Source organism: Rhopalosiphum padi, chromosome 1 (genome assembly GCF_020882245.1).
Source record: "Rhopalosiphum padi isolate XX-2018 chromosome 1, ASM2088224v1, whole genome shotgun sequence".
NCBI lineage: Eukaryota > Metazoa > Arthropoda > Insecta > Hemiptera > Aphididae > Rhopalosiphum > Rhopalosiphum padi.
The window spans coordinates 55,446,775-55,466,996 of NC_083597.1; the positions used below are offsets into that span (position 1 = coordinate 55,446,775).

Genomic DNA, 20,222 nt, shown 5'->3' on the forward strand with positions numbered 1-20,222 from the left:
CTTTATAATTGCAAATCATTAAACAATACCTATACATTTTTTTTAGTAAGTTTACATAAAACAACAACAACTGGATTTGAATCATTCATTTTTCAGTGTGGATAGAAAAAACAAACTGAAATCGAATTTAATTAATATTTAATACTATGAATGAATAATATATATTATTATTATAACCTACAGAAAGCGTCTCGCCGATTTACCGTGTTTGTCCCCGTACAACATCCGCCCGCCCGCATAACACTAATAATAATATGTTTCTTTTATACCCTTCTGTAGTTAAAATATCTCATCATTAGGTCATAATACCAAAAAAATTACTAATATTATTTTTAACGTATGTATAAAAAAAAAAATATCAAAAATACAACAACAAAAAACTTTAGACTTAATGGGTTAATTAATAACATGAATTTTATAGTTTCATATAAATTAATTATCTTTATGAAATATTAGATAGGTATAGAATGGAAACATATTGATACATTGGAATTTTAAGACAAAAGTAAACATTTCAGTACGTTTTATTTAAAGTTTAAGTACCAAAAAAAAAAGTTATTATAAATTATAATAGAGATATCTCAGCACAGTTATAATTATACGAAATCACAGTACGAAAATGTACATTGATAAAAACATTAACAAGAAAAAATATAGCAAGACAGACTGTATTCGTCATAGTTAGGTGTTGCTGAGTATAATTATGAATGAGTTGAAAAACAATTATACAACAATAATACCTCTCAGACTCATCGGAGACGCTGTACGTGAGGATAAATCTGCAGCAGTATAATATATTATAGTAATCATTATTATTATTATACGCCTGTATAAACATCAAGATGTTGTTTTATCTGTTCTCTCTACTGTTCTGAGGTGAAGGATGCAGATCGCCGTTTATGTGTAAAGCGCGTATATTATGTATATATAATCTCGTGTTGCAGTGTTACCGATAGAGATTTAATCTCTCTGACCGTTCAAATAGAGGTATATAATATATTATCTAACCGTGCTATGACGATTATAATGTTTTACTTTTACCTAATGAAATTCGGTTGTTATAAAAAACAACATAGGTCGATAAAACCCGAGGGAATACGTCTGCAGTGCAGAGTGCCTATATATATATATATATATGTTATGTGTGTATATATAATATAATATACCTACACATCAGATGAGCAAAGAAAAAGATACATAAAACTATAGACGCGATTCGCAATGTCGTTTTTGATTTATACAAGTTACACGTCTGCGCAGCGTGCAGGATCTTTTTGCTTTTTATACATTTTATTATTACTATAACATAGGTATAGGTATAAAAAGTAATATATACATACGATATATAGGCAAACCTATATATACACTAGTGTTGCAACTGTCGTAAACATTGTTGCAGTCCGACACAAGGAACTCGACCAACTTTTACTATGATATACGAATATTTCAAACAAATATAAATTACATCGTGTTTTATTACTATATATATAATATTATACGTTATACAATATATATACTATAATATATGTTTCTGAATATTATGGCAATGAATGTTTAAGTATAACATGTCTCACGTACGGTTATGTGGTTAATAAAATTGGAAGATTGACTATCCTCGCTCCTCATTTGACATATATGTATAATTTTCAAAATCGTTATAATATCTGCACAAAGGAAATACTTATATGACACTCCATAGAATAAATGCACACACAATAAAAATGTTATATACAGAGAAATATTATTTCAAAGTTGAAAATGTCTCACCATTACCATGAAAACTGTTAAATAATATTTTTTTTTTCTTATACTAAACTCCCAAACTATTATTTTTAATTTTTAGGTTTCTTTAGGCGTATTTCAGTATTTTCAGACAAAATATAGTTGAGTAAACTATATTTAAACATAAAATAAAATTTAAAATAATATACAAGTTTCATATAAGAACTATATTAATTCAGAAAATAATAAAACTAGTTAATAATGTAGATTATAGATTCTATACATCCTAATTCATAGGGTATACAAATTCAAAATCAAGATGATCGTAAAATAAGTACCATTATACTAATATAATTATAGAAGAAAAATATTATATATTACTATGATAAAATAGTATCCAATAGGTGTTATCACAATAACTATAACAAATTAAATAAGAAAAAACTAAAGCTATTATAAACAAATTCATAGTAAAAATACAATAATACTAAATAGTATTAAGCATTTATTACATAAAGTATGATAAAACTATATAAATCAAAAAAGCAACATTATTAAGTTAACACAATGATTTAATATATATATATATATACATTACTATAAAAGAATGTGACAGCAAAATTTAAAATCCTCTGTAATATATTATATTATAAATTATAACATATAATATATCTATTACTTATATTGCCGTGTGGACGCCAGTGTTAATTATTTGTTCTATTTTCGACAATGTGATAACTATAATTGTGTATTATCTTACTGATTAGTGTAAAGGATGAATAGTACAAAATGTAAACTTTATAAATAAAAAAAAACAGTCGACGCGCTAATGATGTATGCAAATGTTTGGGTTTTATAGGTTAACTTAATAATAGTTATTAAAATGCAGTTTGTTTATCAAAGTGGGACGGACCCGTCATCAGCCGACAGGTCTTGACAGCCACACGCTATACATGCCAAAATTAACGACCCGGTTTCGATTAAATGCCTTTAATTTACACACACACACACTTAAACATTATAACATTTACAATTACCTAACTAACAATATACAAACACTACAAGTTCTACGTTTGAGAAATTGTGTTGCAAAAAAAAAAATCATTCACCAACTTGGATAACTTAAACAAAAAATAAATATATACTTAATTAAAATGTTATGTATAATAAACTACTATATTGCAAGTTTAGTTAATTTAAAAAGGTTGCTGGTGTAATTTTTATATGAATATACCTATGAAGTTTTTTTATAGAAACGCTCAACTTAAAATATTTGGCAAATAAGTTCTTAAATTCTTTTATGATTATACGTCATAATAAACTATGTATTTATGTGTTAAAAATAGTTTTAGAATTTCGCACAGAATTAAATTTTTACCTTAGTAACTTATTTTTTAAAACCGTAAAAAACACACTAATTTTTATAATTTATTATTTTGGTTTTTTTCTTTTGTCGATGATATAAATATAAATTGACTATTTTTATAACTATTAAAAGTTAACTAAATATAATAATATATAGTATATACGTTTGTTTTAACGATGGTGCATTTAAATTACAGTAATTATAACAGAAATTTGTATTTATTTAAGTATACATTATACACTATACATTTAAGACTTAATAAATAGTTAATACGCACCCTAGTGCATATTATTCTACTTCTATTCGGAAAAAGGGTTGCTGAAAGGTCTGAAATTAATCTAGTTATTAAATCAGTTTTTAAATTCAGTCACCCAGTCAATTTATCATTTTAAACACGCAAGAGGCGATGTATAAAAATATTGTGCATTATAAGGGTTAATAAAAGTAAAACTAAATTAACAAACGCATATTAAATGCAAAATAATGTTGGTAAATATAATAAGTAGTAAACTAGTAACATATCAACTTTTAAAGAAAAAATAAAACAATTAACAACACCAATATATAACTGTACCCATGAAAACGTATAATTTTAAATTATAATAATATATGATAAATAATAACGGATAATCTATTTTGCTGTGGACCCAGGATATATCAGATAAAAATCTATAATTTTATGTAAAAATATTATACGAAAATCCAATGGGTTTATGCAAAATGTTCCTTTGAGAATTAAAATAATTGTAGTTATATATTTTTTGAAACAGATGGTCAAAACAAACAAGTTTCTAAAAACCGGGTCTGTATATGTATGTGTGGTGTATATGTAAACGATGTTTATCTTATTTGGAATACCGTCGTATTGTGGCTTCTCCCTCGCTCCTTCTTTGTCTTTTTTTATGGGTGGAAAAATAACATGTTGACAGGTCATATATGCATGAAACTTGCAGGCTCAGCTGTCAGATCGTGTAATTACCCGTCCGTTTTATCGTGCTATAGCAATTTTTTTTAATTACTGTGAATAATACATATGTGTTCATACACACAAACATCATAAGACAGAGGATCAAGGAAACGTGTGTGATGTGTGAGCTGAAACACACACACACACACACACACACACACACATAAATATAAACGGATTGAAATCCTCCAGTGTCTTGCTTTTGCTTATAGCTATTACAAAAAAAAAAAAAAATAATAATAATAATACAAGACGTGTACCTATTATATTATTATTATGTATGTGAATATATATACAAACTATCAAATCATCAACTATAAATTATAATTAATAACAATAATAATGACGCAGTACGTCAGTACATATTTAATACATATACCATCTTTTAAATAGACCTACTACTATAATATATATTCAAATAGACATTTTTTTTTAAATATGTGTAAAAAATCCTTAGATAATATTTAAAAAAATTACTTAATGTGGAAGAAAAATTCAAAAAATATTTTTTTTTTAGCGTTATATGGTATATTATGTTTGCGCGTTCGCTAAAATAACAAATGGTATAATCACCATTTATAGTAAGTAACTGATAACAAGTGTAACAGAAAAAAGCATCTTACCTATTCCAGATACACCATCTTCCACAGCAGTTAAAATTCATCTTTAAATTTTTACGAAATTATAAAAAAAAAAAAATCTTATATCTAATTTTTTATCATGTGAATTCGGTGTTTTTATTCGTGAAAAATGCTAGAAAAAAGTATATTAAAATAAGAAAAAGGGTTGCTAGTAGACTAAATCATAAAATCATACAATATCTAATACACAACTATCTTAATTCTCTATTATACACGTGGTATTATTCTTATTTAAAATTAATTAAATATTGAATATATGACATATTTAATACAATATTTTCAATGTAATCCAAAATTACTGTTATATGATTTTTAATTATTAAATTATAATCGTTAACTAAGAAAATAAAATTATATTGGATAACTTATAAAATGTGATTAATTTACGATTAAATATTACATTATAAATAGAAATGCACATCTACAATCCATTAAGTATTGGGATGAAGTGGTATAAAATAGCACACATGAATGGCTCGGAGACTATTTTTTTTTTTTTAATACATTTTTTTATTAATCCTTTAACGACGTGTTTGCCGACTATGTGTGTGTGTGTGTGTGTGTAAGTGTGTGTGTGTGTGTGTGTGTGTGTGTGTGTGTGTGTGTGTGTGTGTGTGTATGTGCGCGCGCGTGTGCGTGTGTATGTTTTATGTTTATCCACCACCGAGCCAATTATTCTCATTCACTCCTCTCGCGATGGCATCAGGATACTTGTAGACCGGTTGAGAGTGCACAAGGCGACCAAGAAGGGAAATACCGTCTGTATATGTAATTCCGAGAGACGACAGTCATGAAGAGTGTGCTTCTTTCCCCCACTTTTTGTGTTTGTTTTATTTTTTTTTTGTCTTAATGTCGACTCCCCGCAGTGGTCTGGACCCCCCGCCGCTGGCCCATGTTTGATATATTGATGTATATTACACAGAGACACTTTCCTCGGTCCATTGACGTCTTAAGTATATAAACGAAATATGTTCCAGGTATGATGGAATTCCCGACCGGACAATATAAGAAAATATTTTTTTATTTATTATTTTATAAAAAAAAAATTGTTTCTGATATTTTTTCATTTGATTTACAAGTAAAGCAAACTAACGATTTCATAAATATATATTTTATTTTCCATTCAATTTTCACATCCGATATAAATAATAATAAAATCTCATCTAGTTCTAAAATAATATTCTAGTTGATATTAACACTTTTGCAGTCCTTATTTCTACTGAAAAATTTGAAATAAACTCTCATAGAAAATGTATAACTATCCTTTAAGGCTTTAAGTATCTATAAAGTTATAAATAAATATATTTTTTTTTTGTACTATAAGGTGGGTAGATATAACTTCGATATATTAAAAGAATATTCTCAGTCAAAAATACAAATAAAATATTCCCACGAAGACTAATGGTAATTATTTTAATGAAACACACACAACATAGCATATAGTACCGGTGAACAAGCTATGCCCAACAACTAATCAAGATAAAAGTATAAATTATCCTTGGATTTCCATAAAGCATTGAATCATGAATAGTCAAATAAATATAAAAATATTTAAAACTATAAAAATATCATATATACATTTTTTAAACCACAACAATTTATTATCTCTTTAAAAAAAAGTTGTTATAAGAATGTAACCATCAAGGCATTTGGACTTCCAAAAATAACTTTAAATATATCATATAATAAATATAATAAATTAATAAATTCTAGGTCTTGCGTATTAATAGAAAATCAAATGAAAATCATCAAAATGTGAAAAATTGGTTTCAACACACTATAATATTCAATGAAGTATAGTAAGCTTTTACGATTTCAAACAGATAACTAAAAATAACTTCAATAATAATTGCGTTCGTTTAAATATTTATTTATAAATAATGAACACAATGTATTGTTCTCCGAGCATGTTTTAATTATCAAATCATCTATGGGTGGTCATCGAATCGTTATTGAAATAATTCGTTAATTACAGTGCTCTGGTGCAACCCAAGGTACCGCCCGAAGGCATATGGTGCACACACACGACCTAATGTTGATTTATAGCACTCGACCACTATAATCACGTTCACATCTACTTAAACAAACAATTATTCTTAAACAGACCGTCATGGCGCAGTCCAGTGATGATTTAAATCACAAACGATATAAATATCCAATCGTATCAACGACAATGTTAATAAAAAAATGTATGTACACAATTTGAATCATAATTTATAGGTACTCGTCAAGTATATTCGGAGAAAAATTCGTAAGAACACTAAGAACTGTATGTTCAACAAATCATCAGTTACGCATAAAGAGCGTGCCACGTTAGTTTTCTTGTAGGTAATAACTTTTCAATTATCACCATCGGCACCGGTTTTCAGACGTACCCGATAACTGGACAACGTCAAAACTCATAAATCCTAATATATTTTACTCTACCGGTTAAAATACGCCCATACATAATATTATAATATACGCGCGCGCGTGTGTGAGTGTGTTTTTTTAAATTTTATTTTACATAATACGTGCGTGTACTGGTAAATCTTAATTCAAACAGCTTTTATTTTTACATACATCAATTGGAGAAAAAAATTGATAGTATAAATTATTACGTGACGTGTTAAACGAACGCGTGGGGTTGTATTCGATCAAAAGCTTATAGTAATTTATATTGGGATTTTACTCAATTTACATTACATATTATAATATAACCAAAATAATAAAATTAAATCTTTAAATAAAAAAAAAAAATAAATAAAATTATTTTTTTTTATAATAGCACTTTTTTTGTCCAAGAATATTAAGGAAAATTAGAATAAAGATATATAAGACAGTAGTCAGTCCGGCTATAACGCTCAATGTGCACGCACGTAGTTGCTTATGAGTTCCGTTATCGCGTTTGCCGTCCGATAATATGGCAGACAAAGTCCACGACACCGGTGGCGGTCCACTCCAAACGTCTATGCCTAACAAACGTAATCTTTCTAATTCGTCAATTTCTCCAAAAGTTGCCGATAAAAAACCAAAAATATTCGTTACACCTAATCGGTTTGCTGCTCTGTACTCCGAGGATTCTAGTGACACCGTATTTATCACATCCACCAACAGTGCATCAGCTTGTAACGAAAAACCGGGTCCTGCAAATCAAAGTATCGAGCAGCCAACGCTCGATGTACAAGACGTCACGCCACGGGCTCCACCGTTTTACATCTCCAACATCTCAAATTTCTCCGCTTTCACAAATGTACTAACAAAGATAACTGGTCCTAACGCATTTACCTGTAAGTCCACTAAATCATACCTAATCGTTTATCCCAGGGGTGTATATAACTACAATACTATTTTGACTCATCTCAAGGATACTGATTCTAGTTTCCATACCTTTCAAGCTCACGTTAATCGCTCATTCAGAGTCGCAATACGAAATCTCCACCATTCCACACTGTGTTCGGAAATTTCTCTGGCTTTGTCGGAGGAAGGACATTCGGTGAAACAAGTCATTAATGTCAAAAATAAAAATAAATGCGGTCTCCCATTATTTTTTGTTGATTTAAATCGTCAGAATAACAACAATGATATCTTTAATATTACTTCGCTACTTAATACCAAAGTTATAATCGAGAAACCTCATTTGTCCCGTCGTGGTCCACCACAGTGCCACAATTGTCAAGCCTATGGCCATACCGATAACTACTGTCAACATGAATCTAGATGCGTCAAATGCGGTGGAGACCATCGCTCCGAGGACTGTATCAAGGATCGAGCTAGTCCAGCCAAATGCGCGCTCTGTTCTGAGGTTCACACGGCCAACTACAAAGGATGCCGTGTTTATCAATCCGTTATCAAAAAACGCACTAAAGTGCTCACAAGAGTCTTGCCAGTCTCAGATAAGCCCCCGTCCATTCACACCCGACGCAAAGGAGTACCTAGGACTTATGCAGAAGCAACTGTGGGCAATTCAAATAATTTAAACTCTGAACCTATTTCCAATATTATATCCCAATTTATTACGCAACTTAATTCCCTCTTTACTCCATTGATTTCTCTTTTATCCTCTCTATTAAACACATTACTTTCTAAGAATACCTTATCTCCTTAATTGCAAACTTCGCGAAATCATAAATATCTAAACTGTTGTTATTAAATATTCTGTGATTATGTTACTTAATCTTAATTGGATACGAAACCATTTTCTACCGTCTATCATTATTTGTATTAATCAGATTTATTATTATCATGTTTAATATTATTAATTTAATTGTATACTGTAATTGTCGAACTATAATAGCTGTAGCTGAAAGTTCTAAATTAAAAAAAAAATAAAAAAAAAAAAAAAAAAAAAAAAAGACAGTAGTATTAAAACTAAAATCTATAATCTAAAATTTTTAAATTTTAGAGTTCAGTTGATAGAATAAACTATATAATTACTATAAGTAAATAAAAATACGTTGTTTAGTGAAAAAAAATAGGTATACAACAAATACTAAATAAAAATTGTTAAAAAGTTATTAAATATATTTATTTATTATCATCATGATTATTCAAGCTAAATACTATTTTATTTAATGATCAGTGACCATAAAATAGTGGTTAATTGAAATAGTTTTTTTATAGACAAAATGTGAATAAATAAATATATAATATACTATATTATACACCTATAATATAATATAATTATAATTTTTAATTAAAACGGTTATTGTCAGCTTATTTATCGTTAATAAATAATGATCTAGAAAAAGATCGAGATTATAATCGCTTAAATACTATCTAATATCAGATCCCATTTTTTTTTTTCAAATAATACCATTGTTATATTTATGAATGATTATAATAGTTTATTAGACAATATTCCAGAATGATCTTTTTATTAATATTATTGTTGTTTGTTAAATTATTTTCTTGCTCAAAAATTAAAAATTGTATAGATGTTATTAATACATTTTATTAGTAAAACTTATAAGAACTACTAAATATACAATATAAATGTCATCTATTACTAGTTATTATGCAAGTTATAATATATATAAATATATACAGTAGTGTAGGTATAATACTCGTTGTTTAATTACATGGCCACATAGTATACTAAACATATATCATATAATATGAATAAATTAAATCGTATCAGCTGTTGAAACGAGACGATATCGTTTCTTTAAAACGTAACGACAACAATCGTATGGGCCGCAGGTATCATTCCGGATCTCGATAGGTGGGCGAAGTCTCGTAATATGCATATACGTAATAATGGATAGCTGGGCGCTTGTGTTGACGGAACATTTATACCTATACACGTATAGGCATATATATGTGTGTGTATGTGTGTGTGTGTGTTTTTGTATTTTAATAAAACTACCCGCAGCGCTAAGTTTTTGACCACATATGCCGTAATTAATTTGAAATATTAACATATACGCCCATCGTTATACGGTTTTGGATTTAGAAAAACAGTCTTCGGACTTGTCCGATTGTTTGTTTAATTTCACAGGCGAATGGCTAGAACGAGCCACGGCGGCAGTCATACGGCACAAGGTCAGAGATTTATCTACTATATTATCGCGTCGGGTCATCGACGAACTCCTGTAGAGCTAAGGGACATTCTAAGATACAAGATCCTCTCAAAATATTTGGCCGTTATGCGTACGGTATTAAATTAGATACGATGTGGACGTGTTTTTCTTTCTTTTTTTTTTTAATTTTAAATTTATACATTTTATTTGGTTTTTTTACTACTAATCTTCTCCGTAAAATATAATTAAGGATTTTCACTATGTTTCTGGTCAACAATTTAAACATTATTATATAATTTTATATAATATTATACATAGCTCAATTCTACTGATGAGTGATGATCCGATACAGTAATGTGTTGAATGAAAAATCATACTTAAGACAAATTCCATCGAAAAAAACGTTAACGAAATGTATTCACTCATTCAGTTAGGTTATTTGATTAAATTATTAAAGCAATTCAAACTATGTTTAAGAGTTAACTAAACCATAAATGCCATTATATTATGAAAACAACGCACAGGTGCAGTATTTCGTTTATATAAGACAACATTACATTTTATAGATAATAGATACACGACACTTTACAGACCACATTTTAAATGGTTATACTGAACATAACAATAACAATTATTATGAGATATCGACACTATTATCATCATTTTATATTCAATGTACAAGAGAGGCATTTTCTTAGTTCTAATGAGCATTTCCATAATTAACAATCAAAACTAATCGAATATATTATAAGTGATAACTATAATAATTAACAAAACTGTTGGTTGATTTCAAAAACAAACCGTTATTACTACGGACAATTATGAAAATTAGTCTAAAATTGAAATATTTATATATAATTTTATATTAGGTATAAAAAGTTACTTGGAAGTCGTTTAATCGTATCAACGCCTAGCTGTAGAGGAAAAACATAATTTAGGGAATGTAAATCTTGAAACTCATAACAACTCAAATTAAATACAAGATTTTTCATAAAATTAAAACATATACGTCATATAATTTGAAGTTTTCTTTTACGGTTTTAAAATTAATTTGAAAACTTTACCCCCCACGGTAACTTTAAATTGGTTTATATACCGAACTATATACACATAGATGCATCGACCAGTGACCACGAGTTGTAAATTGTTTCTGAAATGCTGAATGTTGATTAGACGCCAGCTCGCGAATAATATAGGCATGACGGTGTGCAAGCAGGCAACATAAAATTATAAACAAATGAACAGACACACACGTTTTTACCTATAGGTTATGTGTAAGTATTTTTTACGATCGTATACTGACGATGATATGGTGGGCCGCTGAATGGATAGTTTTACGCCCTCGCCTTGTTTGTTTTTATTTGACCGGTTAATAATTTAATGGCACAAGACTGTGTGCGCAATGTTGATTATTATTATAATAAAAATAACAGTAATATAATAATAAATGGTTTTTGAACGTCTGGCCCCTGGGCGCTGGACACGGGGCTCCTAATGACGCCACACACAACCATTCATCATTCGATTCGGTCGCAACCAGACCGAGTTCCTATATGTATACGTGTCTGTGTATGTGTGTGTGTATTTTTTTTTTATATATTATATAGGTTCTCTCTGGTATGTTACATGTTCTTTCGGTATATTATAATTTAAATTTATTCGTTCACCACATTGATTTAGGTATGATGCTCAAGACGCCATCATATATTATTAGAATCCGGACTATTTACAAATTTCGATAAGATTTTATTTCAATCTCATTATTAATATTTGTTTTTAATTGTCCGTATACAAAATTTAGCCCACAGACTGCAGTGAATATGTTAGTCTATTATTACATTGTATAATTAAAGCATTATTAAATATACAAGCATCAACCGATAAATATATTCATAGACTTAAAATAATTATCATTTAATTTATATATTATATAGTTATTATGTATGCATATATTCAAGTACCTATTATATTTAAGAAATCATAATATTCCCATAAATATGTTTCATCATTATTTTATATGAATATTATTAACAATTTATATTAAACAACCATACCCCAGGCAGTTCATTAGTTCTTAAGTATAATAATAATACATCAATATCCGTTTTTATTACGCCAGTTGTAACCACAACTTTGTCTGTGAAAAAAATGGACTAAAAATAAAATAAAACATTAGGTATATCAGTGTATCTTGGTTTTCAGTATCTTATAGTTCATTGGAAAATCAGCATGAATACACCTCCTTTGAAAACTATAATTCGACCGAAATAGGTTTATGTGGTGGATTAAATATAGCACTATAGTATATTTTCGAAAAATGGTTCAGAGTTTTTGGGTCTATACGCTATATAAATATAATTGTATTGTTTTTTATTGTACATTTAAATAACAAAAAATAAACTAAATATTATTAATTTTATTTAAAAAAAGAATCCCAAACAACGATAGATGGTTCAACTAATATACCTATACACTTCCTTTTTTTTAAAAGTTTTTTACTGTAAACAATACCAAGAATCTATATTGATATACATTTTATTGAAATTTGTCCAGTAGATTTTGAAATTAACGTGCTTAAACACACAAACTCGTGCTTAATAGCATCATAATATTAGTTTATAGATAAGTAGTAAGTATATAGATTATTATGAACTACATGCTATTTAAGCGTATAAATAGATATACATAAAAATATACCTTTATAAACATTTATAATTTATACTCAAAAAAATATGTTTAATTCACATAAAAATACACAGGTTTGTAAAACAAATGTAATGAACAAAAAATAAAATCAATGTGACTCGACTTTTTTTTCGTAAAAGCTATATTCCTATTTAATTTATTATTCTTTGAATGTTACTGTGAATTAGTGTGGACCACTAGAACAATTTTAAGCTTAAAAATGGTCAATAGGTAAAGTAGAAAATAGTGATTACCTATAGTTTTGTTATTTATTTAGAATATGCACACTATGCGTAGATACATAATCAAATTGAAATAAAGTACGTATATATTATTTTAATGAGTTGTCCTACAATGGAGCAATAACGCGCAACTGTCAGACGCATCTCATTTGTCCACCATTTCTTATTGGAATATAATAAATAATGACCGAAAATTTAGTTAAAATGCCCCTGCACAGCGTGTAGTCCGGTAAGTCATAAATCAAACATTGTTGCCACTATTTATACATCTGTTGTGTAAACACTAAACATGAAACCTTACGATTTTTTTTTCAGATTATCGTTTTTTATTATTATTATTGTGTTCAAAAATTATACAAAATATTATTTCATGAAATTATCTGTCATTTGTAGCGATAAAAATGTTAGTTACGTTTAGTCCCGGTTTATAATAAAATATTAAAATTAAATTATGATTTTATTTAAATTTAAACAAGGTGAAATAGTTAACCTAACTATTTACATGATTTTTAATTCCGAAATATGATATAAACATTATTTTGTATAGTAAAATAAATAAAATATACTCAGATAAAGGTTACATAGAATTCTATATAGTGTAGGTTAGTAATATTTAAAGACCACCCTAATGTAATTAAAATATCGATTATATATCATACTTATAATTTATGTGAATATCTAAGTAAAAATGAATTATTTAATTTTGTTTTAGTTTTTTTTAAATATCTATATATTTTATAGATAATTAATAAAATATATTCTTGTATTCTAAAGGATTTACACAACTAATTATTTATATTAACCCTACAATGCAAGATTTTTTTTTATAATTTATAAGCAATAACTCTTCATTTGTTGTTTAAAGAAATATGTTTTTATATATGTGTAAAATAATTATTCATGTAAATAAATATTCATATTTTTAGTTAAAATGTTTTATTGAAAAAAATATTATTTTTGGTAGTATAATAGATCAGTCGTATAAAAACAAATAATATACTTAACCAACTAACCAACCAATCAAGATTTACCTCATCATCGAATGTCTGAATAAAAAAATATTAATTGTCAAAACAAAATAAAAATTAACTAACGATATCATATAGATACAAGTACTTTTACAAGCGATGATCAAGAAGCGTCGCCGAATCGAGAACAGGTTGTTGGAAATAAATCCTATGCCCCCCCCCAAAGCACTAAACGCCACGTATCCCGTCGAGAGGCGCCATTTAGTCATACACTCCAGCAGCGTTCAGCTTCGAATATTTGATTATTCTCTATCATATCACTCTTTCTCCGATTTTATAAGCGTATCGCTTATTCTACTTTAGTATTTAAAAAAGAATATACAATATGTAGTTATAAACCTACATATAATATTTCATCATAAATATTATCACGTTAATTAATAACATGCCGTCACCCCTTAGGTACATATTATATTATTATACAAGCATGTTACATGTATCTATATTATTATTATTATAATGATTTATTTGTGAATCGCAAATTTTAAAAAAAACCTATTACCTATAGCTTGCAATTTAACAATTTTACCCGACTAGTGTAAATACATTTAAGAACGATTTGTATTATATAGTAAGAATAGCATTATAGCACTCGTATGTGTACGGTCAGCGTATAAATAGTCTGACAGTGAACGAATTCGATTACTCACAATGGATTTCCTGCACTATTACATTTATTGTCATATTATGTTAGAGATAATATTATTATGCATTGGACGACCTCAGGGAGAAATAAAACACACGTCTTTACAATAATTAACTATGCAAACATATATCCATCATCTATTTTGTTTTTTACATTGATTTCGGTTAAACGTGCAAACGGGGACAATCCATGCTCTCTTAGAATTGTAAGCAATTAATTTGGCTATAATTGGTATTGCACGAATTGTTTTCATGACAATTATATATAATTTGTCGAACATTCGTTTATAAATAATATATATTTTTATCTTTCAATAAATATTAAATATACCGCGATAGTCACCACACTACGAATCTGCAATTTTTCAACTTAACGGTGGAAATTTCGGATTGTTGAGCTTTAATTAAGAGGAAAATCTTTATTAAATATAATCTTGTAAAACCATTAATTTTTTTTATGATGCTAATTATAAAGACATCTGATTAAGTAATAAAATTTATTATCCGTGATTATTAATTGTTATATAATAGCGTTTTCGAATTTAATAAATCTTTAACAAAACCGACTCGTTATTCGTCACAGCTTAACTTATCTCAGTTTGCACTATTATTGCAAACACACCTGTGATTGATGGTATTTCAACGGTATAATAATAGAAAAAATACTTTTACAAAATCTCCGAAACTTTATTAATCATAGTAAAAGTGCGATGAGCGGTTATAAAAATGCAAATAGCTATAGCTATATGATATGTTTTACTTGTTTTGATTTTGAATAAATAAGCAATTTATCAAATAGTTTTCATAAAAAATTCCTTCAAAAATCAATAAAATCATAATATCATACATCAAACAAAATCGAAAAAACTATTTAAAAAAAATCCCGATCTTGCTATGTATAGATATAAAATTATATCATATAATATATCTTTAAAGAGCTAGCCGACGGCGAAAGTTAATTTTTGTACATAAATAGGTATCTTTTAGTTTACGGTTGTCGTCCTATCATCAAACTATAATGAGGCTAGGCGTAAAACTAATTAGGTAATCTGTTTAATGTTTTTCGTCTCTCGCTCGCTGCTACTCGATTTCATCGGTCAGCTGTATTTTACACAAACTTCGACACGGCCTTCAGTATATAGATGCTCTTCGTTTACACGAAAAGTCGCGGCTGCCGAGTCTGACAGCCTCCACAGGAGCGACACGCATATTATTATAATTCAGCCTGTTGGTTGTCTCGTAATTGATTCTACCGAAATATAATATATTTTTTTCAATGATAATCCGTGCGTGTGTCCAAACAGTAGTGTTTGACAGACACATGACGGCGGCCTCAAGTCATAATATGGATAATAACGACGAGACGACGTATAGACCCTTTTTCTTGATCATCAGTGCCCCGCTATTATACTACTATAGGTATAGACGTTTATATAGTATATATATATATACATATATATACTATCGAATTACAATAATTTCACTATTTATCATCGAACTAAAGTATACATGTTTCCTGCGTATGGACTATACGGTCTGATCGGACGATCGACCACCGATATTAAATACAATGATGAGTTATGGCTATCGGATATGCAATAACCTATCAATATTTTACGTCAGTCAATTATTTATGTTTAACATTACGTTTAAATACGGCTGACGTACGCGCTGTTTTATGGGTACCACTGTGTGATTCACGTTTATAACTATAGGTACCTGCTGATATATACAAGCATTCGTAGGATCAATCGGTTTCGTCATGGCAATAGTTTAACAGTAGCTGAACTTGGATTTCTAAAATTCCACGCGTATTATAATATAATTTATGGGTAACTTTTATACATAAATAGGTACATGTACATTTTTGTAAGTAAATTGTGTTGTATCGTATTTTTTTCAAAATGGCTTTAGTGTTTTAGTTTTTTAGTTAGAAATCACATTCAAGTAATATCAATTATTTTTTTATAGTTTAACGCAGGAAGTAAAGATGTAAAAAATACCATAATCTATTTCTAATCTATAGCCACGAATTGATTAAATTCAAGTAATCAAGTAGGTATATATAGTATATAACCACTACGCTAATCTTTTTGTTAGTCAAGCTTAATATAGAAGAATTGTCAATATTGTATTAACTTAAATTTGTTCAGTTAATTTTAAAAAAATTATCAATTTTTCAATAAACTAATAGGTGCACTAAAATCAAGATACAACGATGAAACACGTGTGTCTATTCGGGTGGAGGTTTTAAGCCAATTTCTGGTTCTATAAAATAATTAACAATTAAGTTATACAATTTTTAAATAATATGCGATTACGCACATATAGTACCTACACATATTCAGGATCAATTTTCGAGGGGGGGGGGGAAATATTTATAATACATGAATTAAAAATACATTATTTTATTATTATTTTAATGATACAAAATGATTCCACTTTAAACAATTCTGGGAGGGAGATTGAACACCTAAACTCCCCCTGCATACGAGATTGGTACATACAATCCACATAAGAGGCGTAATTTCAATGGGAAACGAAGTGCATGAGGATAGCTACTATGTTGCTTGCTCCCGTGTAAGCTCAGAAAACAATTTATACATCAATCTGTCTCTGATCACAAAACGAATAATATGATTTACAAAGAATTATTAGAAAATTGATAGAAACTTTAAAAAATACTTAAAATGTTTAGCTTGGCACTTGAATGAAAGATAATTGTTTTAAAAAAATGCTGTTTTTAATAGGTCAAAAAAATTGCACGGGCAACGCCATACGGGATAACTATTTAAAGTCGAAAATATAATTTAAATACAAAATCAGAAAACCAAAAATAATATTTATTCACGCGCATTGGGCAACTAAATTTAACATGGATGCATTTTTTTTATGGGGACCGAGTTACTCGCATATTATACTGGTGTTGATGATATAAATTTTAAAACATTTTATGCAACCATCATTAAATACCACTGGAAGTTGTACAAATAGAAACTGTAAAACTGTACAATTAGATAAGTAATTTGTATAACATAGTTGCTGAACAGGTGTGTAATAAAATGTTTTAAATATAAGAATACATTTTTATTTTCATTAAGTCCTCTATGACATAATATATTAGCAAGCATAATGAATGATGGGACATTCAATACGATTCATACAACAATGATCACTGAAAAAAATTCTTCTACGTGCATGCCATTGATTTATTATAGTTTTGCAAAGATCAATTTACATCAGAAATTGGTGTAGGTAAAGCATTTATTTGTATCAAAGCCAAGGACAATAAGACTTGATTTATATTCAATGTACTTTTCATTCTTTGAATATATTTTATACAGTACTTTATAGACATATCAATACTTATGAAATTAACATACTGTGTGTATGTATAATGTGTATATTATTATTCGTCATCGTAATGCGGGCGAAATAACCGATATCATATAAATTTGCCTAAACGATTGTTTAAATTATCATAACCATATTAATCCACTAGATTTTAACTTGTGTAACATAAACAGTTCTGTCAAGTGTTTTATAATTTCAATTACAGTGCATGATTTTTAAGGGATAATGCAACAAAGCATTTAACTGCATATGTTTATGGACCTAAATACATCGTAATGATACATATATATTTTCATATATTTCGTTATACAGTATATCTAAACTCTGTATACGAACTGTTTGAATGCAAATAAATTTACCTATACAGTAAACATGAGTAAATAAGCCAATACGTTTAGAATCAAACACTTACCTCGGGATCTAATTTTTTGAATTCAGGATCATCTTCGTCGACTTCAAAGTACAACTCTGCAGATGTTATGGATACAATACCAGGTGCAACAACACCAGCCGATATTAACGACGCTCTTGTGCTGATATTTACTGGGCCTACACGAAACAAAAAATGACGCTTTCTCAACAGCAATACAAAAAAAAATAAATATTCCAATACATATATTATAATTGTATACATATATTCTTTAATTAAAAAAATAAATATAGGTACATATATAGGGAATATAGATAGCAGTAACAATAAAACACGAGTTATATGTCTTATAGGTTAGGTATTTATTATAGGTTTGTGTGTAATATTAATCAAATTTCACCGTAAATTTGCTAAATGATGATGTCCACTTACCAACAAGGTCGGCGTCTAGTTCTCTGTCGTCAGTCATTAGTTCTGAATCATCGAGTAAGTCTGAGGACTGACTACCCGGACCGCTTTGAGTGCTCATAGCCACCAGTTGAGCGTGAAAAACTTCTTCTCTGGCCTGAAATAATAACGAATACGAGGACGTTAATTGAACCGAAAAAAATCTAAATAATATATTTGCAAACCTGTAGTATAGCGTCTTGCGGTGCACCGTGTTCTAATGCAGCCTTTAACGTTGCTTCTGGATGAGTTGTTCCTCGTGGATTGGGCACAAATCGTTTGCGTCGTCTTGCGTCGTCCTCCCATACGTCCAATTTCCAAAACTGAGACATTCTAAATGATCAATGCAGAATGCAGACCGGTATGAATAACAATAATTTAACTTTGACGAATAACTACTATAAAATAGGTACCTTATGGGAATGTTCTCATGAAGATAACCCCAAGCACCATGCTTGTTGGACAATATGTTACAGATTTTGTCCAGAATGCGACTTGCCACTACGCTGTCGCGACGTCTCGCAGCCGTTATCAGATGATCACACATTTTTTCTTCTTCGCGGCGTTCCAGCGTTGTTTGAGCACAGTGAGCCTAAAAATACAGAAAATAAAATAAATTATTTACTCCACGAGCAACATATAAATAAATATTATAGATACGAACTTCAAAATCAGCGTGTTTCAACACGTCATCAGCTCTCATTCTATTCAATATGAATTCGGCTTCATTGGCTACGCGGACGATATGATCTTTCATGGCATGTGACAATAATCTAATAATTATAAGCTATATTAAATTACTGAGACTCGCAAAATAAATAAACCCTAATAATTAACTTACCGTCCTTCGTTAATGAGTTCGATAAAAGCAAGACCCGCGTGTTTTTGCAACGAATTTTGCCATTCTTGAGAGCACAACAACATTACTAGTTCAACGACAGACTGACTGTTTTTAAATGTCGTCAATCCTATAATTAAGTATATATTAATATATTAATTGTATTTATTGCATATTATTATTTTTGAAATACAAATTTTTATTGGTTTTATTCAGTTAATGGCTGATTTATTAAAATTGAATCATTACGTAATTACATTATAATATTTCTAACAATCAATATTATTCAGTTTTAAAATAATTAATAAACACGATTTATATTATTGATATATTGAAAATGTTATATTTTTAAAGTACATGCGTGTAGTATATTTTACTATGAAAATTATAATGGAATTATTTAAATATTCTTTACG

General features: G+C 28.6%; 1 protein-coding gene across 3 annotated transcripts in view; it reads right to left on the bottom strand.

Moving 5' to 3' along the window:
- The window catches only part of LOC132917474 (neurobeachin), a 225,672-nt gene that overhangs the window by 50,956 nt on the left and 154,494 nt on the right, over positions 1-20,222 (bottom strand). For all 3 annotated transcript variants that reach the window (XM_060978226.1, XM_060978225.1, XM_060978224.1), the window contains 6 exons: positions 19,810-19,936; positions 19,633-19,741; positions 19,382-19,560; positions 19,154-19,301; positions 18,954-19,086; positions 18,564-18,700 (listed from right to left, as the gene is read on the bottom strand). In XM_060978226.1, the coding sequence (XP_060834209.1) occupies positions 18,564-18,700; positions 18,954-19,086; positions 19,154-19,301; positions 19,382-19,560; positions 19,633-19,741; positions 19,810-19,936 (833 nt within the window). The remainder of the gene's footprint in view (positions 1-18,563; positions 18,701-18,953; positions 19,087-19,153; positions 19,302-19,381; positions 19,561-19,632; positions 19,742-19,809; positions 19,937-20,222) is intronic.